This window comes from Amblyomma mixtum, chromosome 7, assembly GCF_055824585.1.
Source record: "Amblyomma mixtum isolate Tamu chromosome 7, ASM5582458v1, whole genome shotgun sequence".
NCBI lineage: Eukaryota > Metazoa > Arthropoda > Arachnida > Ixodida > Ixodidae > Amblyomma > Amblyomma mixtum.
Genome location: NC_143018.1, coordinates 6,981,513 through 6,996,852, shown reverse-complemented (window position 1 = coordinate 6,996,852; position 15,340 = coordinate 6,981,513). Strand labels below are relative to the sequence as shown.

At 47.2% G+C, this 15,340-nt stretch overlaps 1 protein-coding gene across 3 annotated transcripts in view; it reads left to right on the top strand.

The window, feature by feature from the left end:
* LOC149334869 (A disintegrin and metalloproteinase with thrombospondin motifs like) overlaps positions 1-15,340 on the top strand; it is a 248,035-nt gene that overhangs the window by 222,814 nt on the left and 9,881 nt on the right. For all 3 annotated transcript variants that reach the window (XM_089551502.1, XM_089551504.1, XM_089551503.1), the window contains exons 7-8: positions 4,950-5,054; positions 13,293-13,596. In XM_089551502.1, coding sequence (XP_089407628.1) covers positions 4,950-5,054; positions 13,293-13,596 — 409 coding nt within the window. The remainder of the gene's footprint in view (positions 1-4,949; positions 5,055-13,292; positions 13,597-15,340) is intronic.

The following is a 15,340-nucleotide window of genomic DNA, read 5'->3' as shown; positions in this document are numbered from 1 at the left end:
CGAAGTGGGAATAGTGTTGGTCAAATGTTTAGGGGAATCCCCCAAGGTGGAGTAGATTTGTAATAAGGGAGTAATTACTCATTGGCATCCACCCAAGCGCAGCCATACGGCTACAAAGGAAAGCTATACAGCTTTCTCAGAAACTTCGTAGTTAAAGAAAAATTCGTCCTAGTCCGGGGTTCGAACCCGGAACCACCGCCACACCGGAGCAGTCGCTCTACCAATTGAGCTAACCGGGACGGCAAGCTTATGGTAGGGCGAGAGCGAATTGATCAGTAACTCGAAGTGGGAATAGTGTTACTCCCTTATTACAAATCTACTCCACCTTGGGGGATTCCCCTAAACATTTGACCAACACTATTCCCACTTCGAGTTACTGATCAATTCGCTCTCGCCCTACCATAAGCTTGCCGTCCCGGTTAGCTCAATTGGTAGAGCGACTGCTCCGGTGTGGCGGTGGTTCCGGGTTCGAACCCCGGACCAGGACGAATTTTTCTTTAACTACGAAGTTTCTGAGAAAGCTGTATAGCTTTCCTTTGTAGCCGTATGGCTGCGCTTGGGTGGATGCCAATGAGTAATTACTCCCTTATTACAAATCTACTCCACCTTGGGGGATTCCCCTAAACATTTGACCAACACTATTCCCACTTCGAGTTACTGATCAATTCGCTCTCGCCCTACCATAAGCTTGCCGTCCCGGTTAGCTCAATTGGTAGAGCGACTGCTCCGGTGTGGCGGTGGTTCCGGGTTCGAACCCCGGACCAGGACGAATTTTTCTTTAACTACGAAGTTTCTGAGAAAGCTGTATAGCTTTCCTTTGTAGCCGTATGGCTGCGCTTGGGTGGATGCCAATGAGTAATTACTCCCTTATTACAAATCTACTCCACCTTGGGGGATTCCCCTAAACATTTGACCAACACTATTCCCACTTCGAGTTACTGATCAATTCGCTCTCGCCCTACCATAAGCTTGCCGTCCCGGTTAGCTCAATTGGTAGAGCGACTGCTCCGGTGTGGCGGTGGTTCCGGGTTCGAACCCCGGACCAGGACGAATTTTTCTTTAACTACGAAGTTTCTGAGAAAGCTGTATAGCTTTCCTTTGTAGCCGTATGGCTGCGCTTGGGTGGATGCCAATGAGTAATTACTCCCTTATTACAAATCTACTCCACCTTGGGGGATTCCCCTAAACATTTGACCAACACTATTCCCACTTCGAGTTACTGATCAATTCGCTCTCGCCCTACCATAAGCTTGCCGTCCCGGTTAGCTCAATTGGTAGAGCGACTGCTCCGGTGTGGCGGTGGTTCCGGGTTCGAACCCCGGACCAGGACGAATTTTTCTTTAACTACGAAGTTTCTGAGAAAGCTGTATAGCTTTCCTTTGTAGCCGTATGGCTGCGCTTGGGTGGATGCCAATGAGTAATTACTCCCTTATTACAAATCTACTCCACCTTGGGGGATTCCCCTAAACATTTGACCAACACTATTCCCACTTCGAGTTACTGATCAATTCGCTCTCGCCCTACCATAAGCTTGCCGTCCCGGTTAGCTCAATTGGTAGAGCGACTGCTCCGGTGTGGCGGTGGTTCCGGGTTCGAACCCCGGACCAGGACGAATTTTTCTTTAACTACGAAGTTTCTGAGAAAGCTGTATAGCTTTCCTTTGTAGCCGTATGGCTGCGCTTGGGTGGATGCCAATGAGTAATTACTCCCTTATTACAAATCTACTCCACCTTGGGGGATTCCCCTAAACATTTGACCAACACTATTCCCACTTCGAGTTACTGATCAATTCGCTCTCGCCCTACCATAAGCTTGCCGTCCCGGTTAGCTCAATTGGTAGAGCGACTGCTCCGGTGTGGCGGTGGTTCCGGGTTCGAACCCCGGACCAGGACGAATTTTTCTTTAACTACGAAGTTTCTGAGAAAGCTGTATAGCTTTCCTTTGTAGCCGTATGGCTGCGCTTGGGTGGATGCCAATGAGTAATTACTCCCTTATTACAAATCTACTCCACCTTGGGGGATTCCCCTAAACATTTGACCAACACTATTCCCACTTCGAGTTACTGATCAATTCGCTCTCGCCCTACCATAAGCTTGCCGTCCCGGTTAGCTCAATTGGTAGAGCGACTGCTCCGGTGTGGCGGTGGTTCCGGGTTCGAACCCCGGACCAGGACGAATTTTTCTTTAACTACGAAGTTTCTGAGAAAGCTGTATAGCTTTCCTTTGTAGCCGTATGGCTGCGCTTGGGTGGATGCCAATGAGTAATTACTCCCTTATTAGAGAGTCTATAGACTTTAGAGACAGAAGTCTATAGACTGTCTATGGCACTTGTATTGCCTACAGACTTTTCTCTTTAGACAGTCTATAGACTTTATAGACAGAAGTCTATAGACTGCCTAAAACTTTTTTTAAGGGCTGTCCAGGGTGGCGCGTTTACATTTTGAGCTAGAGACTTTTGAATCATTTGCTTGAGCGACCAACCCCCACGTTGAGGCGAGCATAATAAATGTCACGAAGATACAGGTGTAACTGGATAGTGGTTAAACGAGGGGACACGACCCCAGGCGTGTGCTCGGTATAGAAAAATTCTCACTTTAGTCACCTTGTTCGTTCCCGCACACTTTTGATGTGTAAGGTACGGCGGTGGCGGCGTGCAAGGAGCAGATAGATTTGAGTGTAGATCCACGTTTTCGCAGCTTCTTCCCAGTGTTCAATCGAATGAAATAATTCATCTTTCTGTAGTAGAAGTTCATAACAAAACGCATGCGTGCTACGCCTCTCCCTCTTTCTGTCATAGTTGCGTCAACCGAGCCAGAATAGAGCTTTCAAAGAAACGAAGCATGTTTTCACGCGATAGCAGTCACGGTCGTGGAAAGCAGCAGTGTTGTTCTTCGCATGTCCATGCTCTCGCTCCAGGTACAGATGTTGCAGGAACTGTGGCACCATAACTTTGTGCACTTCGTGTACTCGTCGTCTTTGCGTTAAGCTAAAAAGAAGGAAGGAGACGATATATAGCGGTAGAGAATGAAGCAGAACCAGAAAATAAGTTCCGTACATACTGCGCTGTGCAAGTAATACCTAACAGCATCATACGGATGAGCATGTCCTTAAATAATTTATTCTTTCTACATTGAAACTGCTTTCAAATGCTTGGAAGCGACTCTCTCACGGCGATGGAATTTCAAAGTCGCCATCAAACGAAGTCGATTCAAGTCCTACGGCTTCGACCCCTGTTAAAGACCTTTGAACTGAGCTGGGTGAGGCTTCAGTGGAAATAACTGTGAAAAACATCATAACGAACACATGAAAGCGTTGTCCTGTGCACTTCTCCTCCTTGTGAACATGAAAGAGAGTATTGCATTCATAACGGGAAATGCTTGAGGGACATGCTGGCGATGGCACTCCATTTGTGCTTCTATGGTGCTTGTCACGTCCTCGAATACAGTGAACGCAGCGAGGGCATCGATTCAGAACAGCTTTGCAGATAACATAAATGGTCATAACAATGAATTGATCATAAACAATGTCAAGCCGGCTTAAACTCCGCGCTTTAGACTATAAGTTCGGGTTCCATGCACGTCTAGAGATGCTTCGATGCAACCGTTACTAATTCAGGTCTGTGGTCTATTTCGTTATTTGCGCCATCACGTGGCGCGTGTCAAGAAACTACCAGCTGCATCTTTTCCAGAAAAAAAAAAACAATCGAAACGATGGGAAAAATGTGGTTTGAGAACCTCTTTATTTCTGCGTTGCGGTGTTATACCTCTCAACTATGGCGCGACGTCTATGCTCTAATGGACGTATGGCCCTACAGCATGAGATGAGGTAACCGTGTAGTGAAAAATGTCAACTTTCACCATTTTTTTTTTTCGACAAACACAGTTCCGAAAAATGGAGAGCTCAGTCTCTGCTCTATTTAAGCCACTATAAGAAGCAATTGGAGCTGTAGATTATTCAAAATTCAAGTTTTTGTCACCCGAAAGGGCTCTTAATTGTCGTCGTTTCCATACACGCCCATTATTTCACTCTTTCATGGTTTTGGAAGAAATGTTAGGGAAGGCATCGAGGCGCGCCATTACCTTTGCCATATGTGGGAGATCACCTCGAGGAAATCACCTGCGGGGAAATCTAGTTTGTTGTCTGTACTACTAGTTAGTGAAAAAATTAGGCTTCTCTCATTGAAATGTCATAAGCGGCGAGGCTTAGCGGCGCCAGCCAGCATCAGTCCCGAATTTCTGATAGCGTTACCGAAGTGCTGGGCTACCGATGCGTCCGTCGAAAGGGGGGTCTTGATCAGATATCACACTTGTCTTGCAACAGTGGCGGCCACTCTCGGACATGCGCAAACGTCCGAGCAGCTCATTGTGCACAGAGGCCTCGTTTAGTAACCGTCCTCTTGCACAAACAGGCTCACACTGTCGCAACTGCAAAAGACTGCCAGAAATATGCCTAGCGAAGTACTTGCTCTTTGTTATTTATGCACTGAGATCACGAGTATCGCTAATTTTCTTTTCGCGAACCTGAAATACTCTTGCGGTGCCTTCTGCTTTATAATACCACGTTTACACTGGGAGTTTAATGACAAGAGCGATCGAACTCCGCTGCCGAGGCCGGCGGCGTGGGTAGATCAAGTGTGAGCGCCGCGTGATTTCGACGGCTGCCAATATCGTTTGCTCTTGATTGAACTGGCAGCAAAACTAGCACCTGCCCCCTCCCCAAGGAAGAGAAAACAATATCGCAGCCAGAAGAAAGATGTGAAAAGTTACATGCGACTAAAAGAAGCGAACTCAGGACTGTTTCGTTTCGGCTGTTATTTCACTTCTTTATTATTTTTGATGAACCTCGACTGTTTCATTCGCGTAGAGGGTTACCTCTACATAAGCGCGCAAATCATTTGCATCTGGACCAACGTTGCCGTTCTGAACTTTTCTTACCCTGACACCTGTGCAGAAGGACTCCCGAGTGTGCGCCCAGCTGTTCTGCTACGACAGCTCGTCGGGCTACTGTGTGTCCTACCGACCAGCTGCCGAAGGCTCACCCTGTGGAGACGGCCAGGTAAGATTGAATTGAATTGAATTGATGCACTTGCGCCTTGCCGAACACTCCTGGCAAGTAGTTTTCTGGTGGTGGACAGAGCGTCAGAATGGTGACCACGACGACACTCAGTATAATTTCAAGAATAGACGAAGATACGGAATTGACTCCAGCAATGCTCTTTTTCTTTACTGCATATACATATTTGTCACCTTACCTGACCTGTCGACTATGTATAGTTCTAAACAATACAGTTTTATTCACAAAATAAACAGCACATTGAAACCTGTTGGGCCAACAGCTGAAGCTAGTTGGACGCCTACAGTCGCTTGGCAGCATAAAATATGGTAACAAAAAAAGTACGACACAATATATATTAGTCAGACACGAAGGAGGAAATTATGAACAGCACAAAAATGTTTTCACACAATATTAAAATTTAATGGATGTTTTTTCTTGAACTAAATATCATTACATATGTTTGCACTGTAGAACTGTAATAAGCGTCGACCATAAACGCTGTGCATTACAGGGGGATCAGATTTTAAGAATTTCTGGTGTTTCTGTTGGTGGAGTAAACATCGATCTGTCGTTGTTTTGGGCATAATGTGTGGACATTTATTTCTGTACTTCTGCAAATGAATCGAACAGCTGTCTTCTAGAAGAAGCTAGGGACTGCAGCTACTGGTCAAGGGGACCGCTCATCAGTCGAATTCAAGAAAAGGACAGTGATCTGAGCTGAAATGGACGGATGACTGCATCCGACTGAATGTTTGCAGGTGTCGTGAGTGCAGTCCTCATTCCCATAGAGGCGCCTCATGGAAGAAGTGAGCCACAAAAGTTGATAATTGCAAAGGATGCCAGTGGAGACTCCAGTGCCGCAAAGCATACCCCCCGTAGGTTTCCGGGATGGAGACAGCGAATTACCGGGCACGCGAAAAGAAATACTTCGACTTTTTAGCACTTACCTAATTCGAAACCACTTGAACTCCTCAAGTTTTTTTTTTCTTTTGGAATCAAGCAGCATTTCTGGAATAATTGTCCAGCTACTTCCTTTGCGCACTCCTTTCACGATAGCTCGCCGGACATGCGCTCAGCTGAGCACATTGATGCGAAACGGAGATATGCCGACTCAGAAGAGGACATTGGACGTAACCATGAAAACTAGCTCGTTGAATTCTGCCCTGTCAGCTCGTCTACGTGTTGATTTTTACTAACGGCATTTCATTGCACCAGCCTTCACGAAATGAATATTTAACCTTCTCTGATTACCCAAACAGGCAGTCTTTTAGGAGCGGATATGGTTTCTATAGCTATCCTAATTTCTTGTGAGCTAGAAAACCTACCTTTTCCATCGCATACTGCGTGCTTCTATGCCTCTGTACGAAGTTTCTGCTTATTATCGCAATATTCGTTCAGTGAGCTTTCAGTTTTGTTTGCCTTCTGTGCCTTTCTGTGTGGGTTTAATGATCTGTGTATTCGACTTCTAAAGCTCACATTGTTTTACTTTTCTGGTGCGTCCCTCATAGGCTGAGTCGCTTTTTGAGACGTTAAGCCATATAAACCGTAAACTTTCTCTGGCGTCCTTTTCGTTAATCGAGCAGCCAGTTCACATTCAAGAGCGTTTATGCAGCATGTCCAATAACCGCTCATCGCACAGAACAGTCAGCCTGGATGGCCCAGATGACGACCTCTTGGCACCCATACTTTTTACAAAAGCTGCACCTTTCCGATTGGGGCACGACAGCCGAACTGATCTCATTCGTGCGGTGAATTCGTGGGGCCCGCGATTCCCCTTTTCCTCAGAGCCACGGGCAGAGTTGCAGCAACCTAGATACGAACTGCGAGCCCAGGCACACTGTGGCTTTTGCACGAGTGGGCTTTTCACAGGCTTTTTCCCGTCTTGGCGCGCATTGAGCACGTTAAGCAAGACTTATAATCCAGGAAGAAGGTATTAAATGCAACAAATCTTCAAATTATTGGTTTGGTTTGGGTTTAACGTCCCAAAGCGACTAAGGCTATGAGAGACGCCGTAGTGGAGGGCTCCGGAAATTTAGACCACCTGGGGTTCTTTAACGTGCACTGACATCGCACAGTACACGGGCCTCTAGAATTTCTCCTCCAAAGAAATTCAACCACCGCGGCCGGGATCGAACCAGCGTCTTTTGGGTCGGCAGCCGAGCACCATAACCACTGAGCCACCGCGGCGGCTATTCAAATTTTTACTTAGCCACAATGAACGTAGGGTTTAATCTGTTCCGAACAATTTGTTCACTTGAGATTTATCTCTCATATGAATTAATTCATAACTACAAATGAAAAGTGCTGGCCATTCAGCTGGTGCCGAACCTTCGATGTCTGCACTTTCAGGCATAGTTCCATTCAGTGCCTACCAAGAACAAGAAACACTGGCATCTGCTCTGGAAAGGCTGACATGGCGGTTGTCGTGTTCGTAATCATTGCGATCATGTTCTGAGACGAGTTACGTAAAGCGCTTGAAGTTCGGCACAGTTTACTCCAATGTCCGTGGTTTGTTTAGGGTGGAAGATGCCTTAATGTGAGAAGATATCGAAGAGCTTGCCAGTTCAGATGCGGTCAGCAACTGCGCACAAGGCTCGATAGTTGCGACTGTTGTAACTCGAAAAGCGCAGGAATTTGATATAAAACACTAAATATCCACGTTTACCCGTTTGCAACTTAGTGAAGAGAACAAAGGTTGCCTGCCCGTTCATAACACTGATGCATTTCGCAAAAAACAGCGCGAACAAACGGGGACGAAAGGAAGAATACACAGGAACAAGCGCTGTACTGAATTGCTGCATGAATGCTGAATTGCTGTGCATAACACTGAATTGCTGCATGAATGCTGAATTGCTGCGCATAACACTGAATTGCTACATGAATGCAAGAAAGGCCATTCCAGACGACATCAAGCTACTGCTGCAGTCAAGTATTTACACTAACATGCTTGATAGGGTGCTTATAAAGTTTTCGCAATTATTTTCGCTATACATCGCCCGAGAAAGTATCGGACACAAGAAAAGAAGAAAAATGTTTCAAAAGAGAAACAAATATGCAGGACAACAGGGGCAAATAAAAGACAAAAGAAAACACCACAAATCAATGCGTATAAAATTTACTGGCTTTCAACGAGAAAATACATTACGCAGCCAATTTTCAGCTCGAGGGGTCACGCATGCTAGAACGAATTTGTTCAGTAGAGTGTGTTCGTCAGTGACGATTCATTTGCCGCCTCAGTGCAGTTCTATGCGATTCGTACTCACGGCCGAACAGACCAACGCGCTCTGCTATCATTGACCAGCTTGCTGTTACATGCACTAATATTTCATTTCTTGCGAGCATGCGTTAGTGCAGCTTCCGAGACAAAAAATTCAGGGGGCACTTTAGCTCTCTAAAGTGCTGCAAGGCGAAAGCGTTTCCTGGCGCACTGTTTGTTTCTATTTACTTTTTTATTTTTCATATTTTGTTTTTTTTTGCTCCTTTTCTTACTTTTATTGTTTTTATTTTTATTTTCATCTTTTTTTAATTTTTACTTTTGTTTATTTTCTTATTTTATTTTTTATTTTTCCTTTTCCTGACTTTATTCCTTTTATTTTATTTATGAAACCCATGCATTCACTAGATGCGCCTTTATTCATGCTGGAACCTTGAGCCTTCGTGGCAGAGTGGTAGCGTCTCCGCTTCGAATGGCAAAGGCCCTGGTTCGATTCCCACCCTCGGCGCAGTTTCTGCTTAAGCAGTGACGCCGAAAGGCGGACATATCTGCCGACGCGTCTGTCGACACGGCTGCCCACGCGTCTGCTAAAGACAGTATGAGGCATTAAAGGCTTTCGCCTTAAAAAGTACTAAAGGCAAGGGCCGCTTGTAAATGCGTACAGCACACTGGCCTATAGTTGAAGCTTCAATCGGTATGCGCTTCGAAGAGTCAGTATTCATCTGCGTAAGGTCACAAACAAGGACGAGCTCTGTCTTTCCGAAAGTCACTATTCGCGTCCTTGTGCTCTTCTTGGGAAGAATGTACTAGTTCGTTCAAGCACAGCAGCAAGTCAACTCTGCTTCGTAAATACGCAGCCTAGTCTCGCATGATGACACGCCGAAGTGCAATCGCAGCACTAATCAAAGCCCCACCGTCTAACACGCCGCAAACGTAAAATAGCTATTTGAAACAGATAAAATAGCTCACGCTGACGGTGTTCTAAGAAGCTTTAATGCATAGAGAAGGTCATAAAAATTTCTCTCTTCCTAGTTACGGCCAAGGGATGGAACAGCCTTTCAGCCCGCGTCGCCACGTTACAGGTCACTCCCGTCTCAAATCTGCGACGCGCGTCTTTTCTTTACTTTATATATTTCCTCTGATCTGTTAACTCTCCTCTATCTGCACGTGGCAGGGGGGGGTGGCTCGGCTGGAGCCAGTTGGCAGGCCCATGCAATTTCCTTTTCATCCTTCTCTCAGTCGCAGCAACAACAGCAACAGCGTCATAAGCCATCCCTAACTGTGTATTCTGCAACCGCCCATCCTGTAATCCACCTTTCGTATAATACACGTCATGACAGAGTCGAGGTGGAATAAATACGGGTACCCTTAAGCGCAAAAATATACTCTTATCGAACGTGACTTCATAGATGAAGGTGGCGCTGGCACCTTTTCAAAAACAGAAGCGGGCATCGGTCCATACTAAATGCCGTATACCAGGGGTCCCAGCTAAATGTAACCAAGCTTTTAAAAAACACGGGGTGTCCTAGCCGTCTGAAACCAAATGAGGGTTGTTTAGAGTCGCGTGACCTAGTCTGCAGTATTTTTTCGTTCTTCAAGGTTGACTAATTAGTCAAGCTTAATTAACTAACTTCTTAATTATTGACTTGAGGAACAAAGTGTCAATGGAAAAGTTGTAGATCGCTTTGAGAAACAGCTTACTGAGACATTTGCAGCAAATATTTACGTAAAGTAGTTTTTTTACCGGCCTTTAACCATAACCCGCACAATAAGAAAAAGCTTCCACATGACAACTGTGCCACTTGAACGTCCCAAGACGCGCCTTAAAGAATAAAATCCGTTTTTTCTGAAGTCCTCTCCTCGATGAGACTTCGGGCGTACATTGGGGCAGAGAAGTGAGCGAGCAGCTGGTCACGTGATAATTTTCTTTTAAGGGCAATAAATGAAGCTACGTAAATCGTTACTTGACGGAAACAGCACTACTAGCGGTTTTTCGAGGTGATCTGAAACTGTTGCATTGACATTTTCTTCCTGAAGTCAATAATTAAAAAGTTAGCTAATGAAACTTAACTAATGAATTAACTTTGAAGAGCGAAAAAATACTCAAGACTAGGCCACGCGACTATGAACAATCCTGAGTTGGTTTCACTGGACTAGGGGACTTCGCCTTTTTAAAAAGTTTGGTTACATTTAGTTGGGACACCCGGTATATTGTCTCCAACGGTTCTTCCTCGCAGACATCGGAACGAATAGAGCTACAGTTAGGACAGTTGCAGTCGGCGCTCCTCCTGGTCGCCTGCCAGGGAAGCACGTTATTCGAGCTACGGCTGCGCTTGAAGAGTTACTACGAAAACTTGAAAGCGCGCTCATGCAACGAGAAAAGGCTGTTTGTGCTGCTTCGCGGGCCGAGGCAAGGCAAATCAACGGGACAAGGAAGTCCGCTCTTCCGTTTCCCGGCGCCTAGAGGAGCTTTAATAACGGGTTACGCAAGCTGGCAACCTTGAAAGCTTTATCTAGGACGTCAGCGAGGAAAAGAAAGAGAAATCACAGACCTTGAATACGACGCCGCATATGTCACCCGGAAATAGAGCTGATCCTGCCTATTAGCACTCCCGGGCACGTGGTAAGAGCAGGGGGGAAGGGAGGGCGGCTGCGATAAAATAAAGGAACGGATCAGGAGGAAGAGCACGCTGAGTATGCTACACTCTCCCAACCCCAGTTTCCTCTTCGGTATCTTTGGGCACGAGTTTTTTCTTCTGCTCTTTTCTTTTTTTTTTGGCGTGTTGTGTCGTCTGCTACAAGAGACAAAACCGGCGGCACCCTGGCAACCATTTGCTTCTAAACCATGAATTCAACGCAAGACGCTTACGAAGTTTATTCTGCAGAATTCAAGTTATAAGTCAAAGTTCAGAAGCTGGACATAGCCTGCAAACGAGAAGCAATAAGCAAACGTTCCCAGTTTCCACCTTTTATTCTTGGCCTTCTGTATGGACTGAAAAAGAAAAAAACACTGAAGCCGTCACAATAAGCAACTGTTGAACAGGGTTTTCAAATTTGATATGCCTAATCAAGTAGAGATTTCACTGCTGCCCGTCGTGGTAAATCAGCGACAATGGTCACCAGCGACAAACTTTAGATGTCCTATTTTGTTGTCCTATTAACATCACCAGTAAGAATAAGGCGACCATTTTAAACAGGGATAAATGGACGTAAAGCCTAAAGAAATAGTTGGAGGGAACACTTAATTAAGTTCCACCATAAGCGTACGACGTGATACAGTTGTGGATTAATTCCCATATATGCAGAAGGTCATTCTCTACTTTACATCCATAGATCCCTGGGAGTCCTCATGCCCCTCCTGGAGCAGTGGTGCAGCGGTTAAGCGATGCGCCACCGCTCTGTGATGGCAGGTGCTCCCGGTGGTGGGCCTTGTGCACCCCAGGTTGATCTTCCCGGGCGACCAATCATTAATTTAACTGCCACCTGCCACGGTGGGCAGTTTGTTCACTATTCGATGGGAAGGTTGTGATGACGTCACTAGGTCACGTGACCTAGATGACCCACCTGCCTCCAAGGTTGCTCTCTGGAGACCACCTGCCTGAGGCATGCTCGTGATTTCTTGCTCACAACGCCGACACCGACAACGCCGAATTTTCTGGACAATGAGGCCTCTAAGGCTACCGCGTTAATAAACAGGAGAAGGCGACGGTGACCTGCAAACAGCCCACACTGTGAATGAGCAACCCCAGTGATTTACTTGCACAGATAAGACTTTCGCGATCTGGTATTTGATAAAGGACCACCCTGAGCTTAAAACACGAGCATGCCTCTGGCATGTGGCTCCCAGAGAGCAACCTAGGAGGCAGGTGGGCCACCCAGGTCACGTGACACTGTGACGTCATCGCAACCTGTCCACTCGGTTGTGAGCAGACTGACCACCACGGCAGGTGGCAGTTAAATTAATGATTGTTGCCTCTGCAGTGGCTCAGTAGTTACGGCGCTTGGCTGCTGCCCAGGAGACGCGGGTTCAATCCCGGCCGCGGCAGTCGTATTTTGATGGACGCGAAATTCCAGAGGCCCGCGTATACTGTGCGATGTCAGTGCACGTTAAAGAACCCCAGGTGGTCGAAATTTCCGGAGCCCTCCACTACGGCGTCCCTCATAGCCTGAGTCGCTTTGGGACGTTAAACCCCAATAAACGTTTAACTTCCATGTCACGGGAGGTTGCTCGGAAAGAGCACCATGGGTCGCACATGCCCTGTCGGTGGCAGCACCTTCCATCGCATGGTAGGGGTGTGTCGCCTAGCCGCTGCACCTCTGGGCCCAGAGTGGTAACGATCCCTAGGGATATATGACTGTAAAGTTGAGGATGACCACTTCCGCATATATGCGCATTAACCCATCAGCGCTGTCGTGTCATGCACTTAAGTGTTGCCTCCAATTTTTTTTAAAAATCCCGATTCAAGGATGTGAGCCGGGCAGGGAAATGAACACACATGCAGGAACATAATTCCAAAATGTAGAATCTAAATACGCAAGCTGAAGAAGGGCAAAAATTAAAATGCGCAAAATACAAACAACAGAAATTGTAAAAATGAACACTGAATAAAGAACAGCAAAACAAATGAAAATCCGGAGCTTTGCATTACCTGGTCCCCTCAAAGCAGGTGTAGTTTGGGCAGGTTATAATTAGAATGTGTCTTTCGCTATCGTCGCCCTTCCCTTACAAAATAAGTCTTAGACAGTCTATAAAATCTATAGAGTGTCGCTCGACAAATCCTAGAGAAGAGTCTATAGGCAATGCAAATGCTATAGACAGTCTATAGACAATCTATAGATTCATGGCCATGCACTTTTAGTAGACTTTTGTCTATAGACAGTCTGCACGTTATGAATAGACAAAAAGCAATATCTATAGGAAGTCAACAATCAATAAGAAGTCTATAGACTGTCTATAGACCATTTTTATAAGGGTTCGCCGGCGACAAACGCACCACAGGTCACTGACACGGCCTCTCTCGCAGACTTGCAAGAACGGCCGCTGCATCGCCGAGATCGAGAACATCATCCCGGACTACACGCACGTGACGCCATCGTTCGCCAGCGGCCGCTCGGTGGGGCGAGGCGGCGCCGACGTGGCCCGGCGCCGGGCCGACTTCTCGGCCGAAGTGTTCGACGGGCCGCGGCCGCACCTGATGCCAGCCCCGCCGCCCCCGCCGCCACAGCACTCGCCCCACGTGAGCCGCGCACGGCACCCGCAGCACCTGCGGCCGCCGCACCACCAGCGAACCACGCGCAAGCCGCGCGCCCTACTGGCCAACGACAAAGGTGAGCGCGCCGCCAAAAGACACGAGGCGAACAATCCCAAAGCCGGAGTTGTCCGCCGCGGAACTCCCCACTGGTATCGTCCTCATCAGCCCAACTACGCCCGCTGCAGGACAGGGCCCTTTCCCACCAGGCAGTCTTAGCGGAGCGTTTTTACGACCAGCGGGGCGGAGCGGGTGAGCGAATGCACCAGCGGAGACGCGCGCGAGAAAAAGAGTTTCAGCCGGGCGGATCGCCCGTCTTCTCGACCGGACTAGAGTCGAATTGCTGTGCTTCTCCACCTATAGGTCACAATTCGAGTTAGAGGGAAAATAATATCAATTAAGCCAGCTAAGAATGCGCTTAAACTACTTAGTAAATGTGGATTCTGTGTTTTTAGTTATTTATTGGGTAAGTGTTGCGTTTTAGATGCAAAAAAGAGGCTGCCATCTTGAATACGCATACACGCCCGCGTGCTCTTAAGCACGCTCGCGCGCTGCCTATCGCTCCGCTGGAGAGGGCTTCCCAGCGTGCGTAAGCTTCGCTCCGTAGAAACGCTGGCCAGCTCAGCGGCGTGCGCATGCGCAATGGCGTCGGCGCTCGTCTGCTCCTCTGCGCTGGCCGTAAAAACGCTCAGCTAAAACTGTCCAATTACCTAGAGGGAAAGCTGGTGGCGCTGCACTTCAGCCACCATGGACGCTCAAAGCATCATGGGACGGTGAGCTACTTGTTGCGGAACAGTCGTAGTTTTTCGGGAACACGGAGTGTCATTACTAAGACGTTTCATTCCGAAAACGCTGTTCGTGTGTGCGCAGACGGCTTTCGCGCGAACGCAGTGTGCAAAAGCCATAGTAGTGTAAGCGCAACGACACGCGACGCCACTAAAAGGTTTCACTTTTCCGAAATGGCATTAAAAACCTCCTAAAATATCTAAGCAACAACATTTCTTTTTGAAAACATATTTGCTTTTAAAATAGCGCTCGTTAATTACGAAATATTAGTTTTTGTAGTGTTCATTACTTGGCCAATAGGAAAGCTAGTCATCTCTTATTCTGCGCAAATTTTGCATTTACATTGTTTTCTGCTCGTTTGTTGCAATTTACAGACAGGATATTGAACGTTAGGACATTCGTAGCTATCGAACAGCTTTATTTTTCTATTATTTTTTGGACAAAAGTTGTAGTTCTGCAGTCGGTAGCTCACCGCCCCATGATGCTTTGAGCGCCGATGATGGTTGAAGTGGTCTCGAGGGGCCTCCAAGCAAACTCCCATAGACGGGTTGCCAGCTTTCCCTCTAGGTAATAGTAAGAAACTCTATGTTTCCCACTGATACCATGGAGGAAGGAAAGAATTTGCGAAGAGGCCGTTACATCACATTTTTTGAAGCCGGAAGTTGGGACTCCGCCTCGCCAGTTGACTCGCCATTGCAGTACATGTACTTGCGCCGCGAAGAGCAAAGCGAGCAGACGGTCTCGCGTGGCGCCAGGCCGCCGGCAGCTGACAGACGGATGATGCAGACGACGCAGCTGCGCGATGAGCCAGACAGTCCCAGTAGCCCTTGCGAAAGCACGTCACTTCCGGCACGCTTTTTTGTGATAAGTTCGCATAGCGAGGGCCTCTCCTATCCTTTGTGTCCTCAATGCACTGATGCCCATTAGACCTGTCCCGTACCAGCTGCACCTGCAGCATGCACCCTCATAAGCCGTCGATTATGTCCCAGCTAAGTCTGTATCCTGGGGTCGAATTACGCAACGCTCTCAATCTGAAG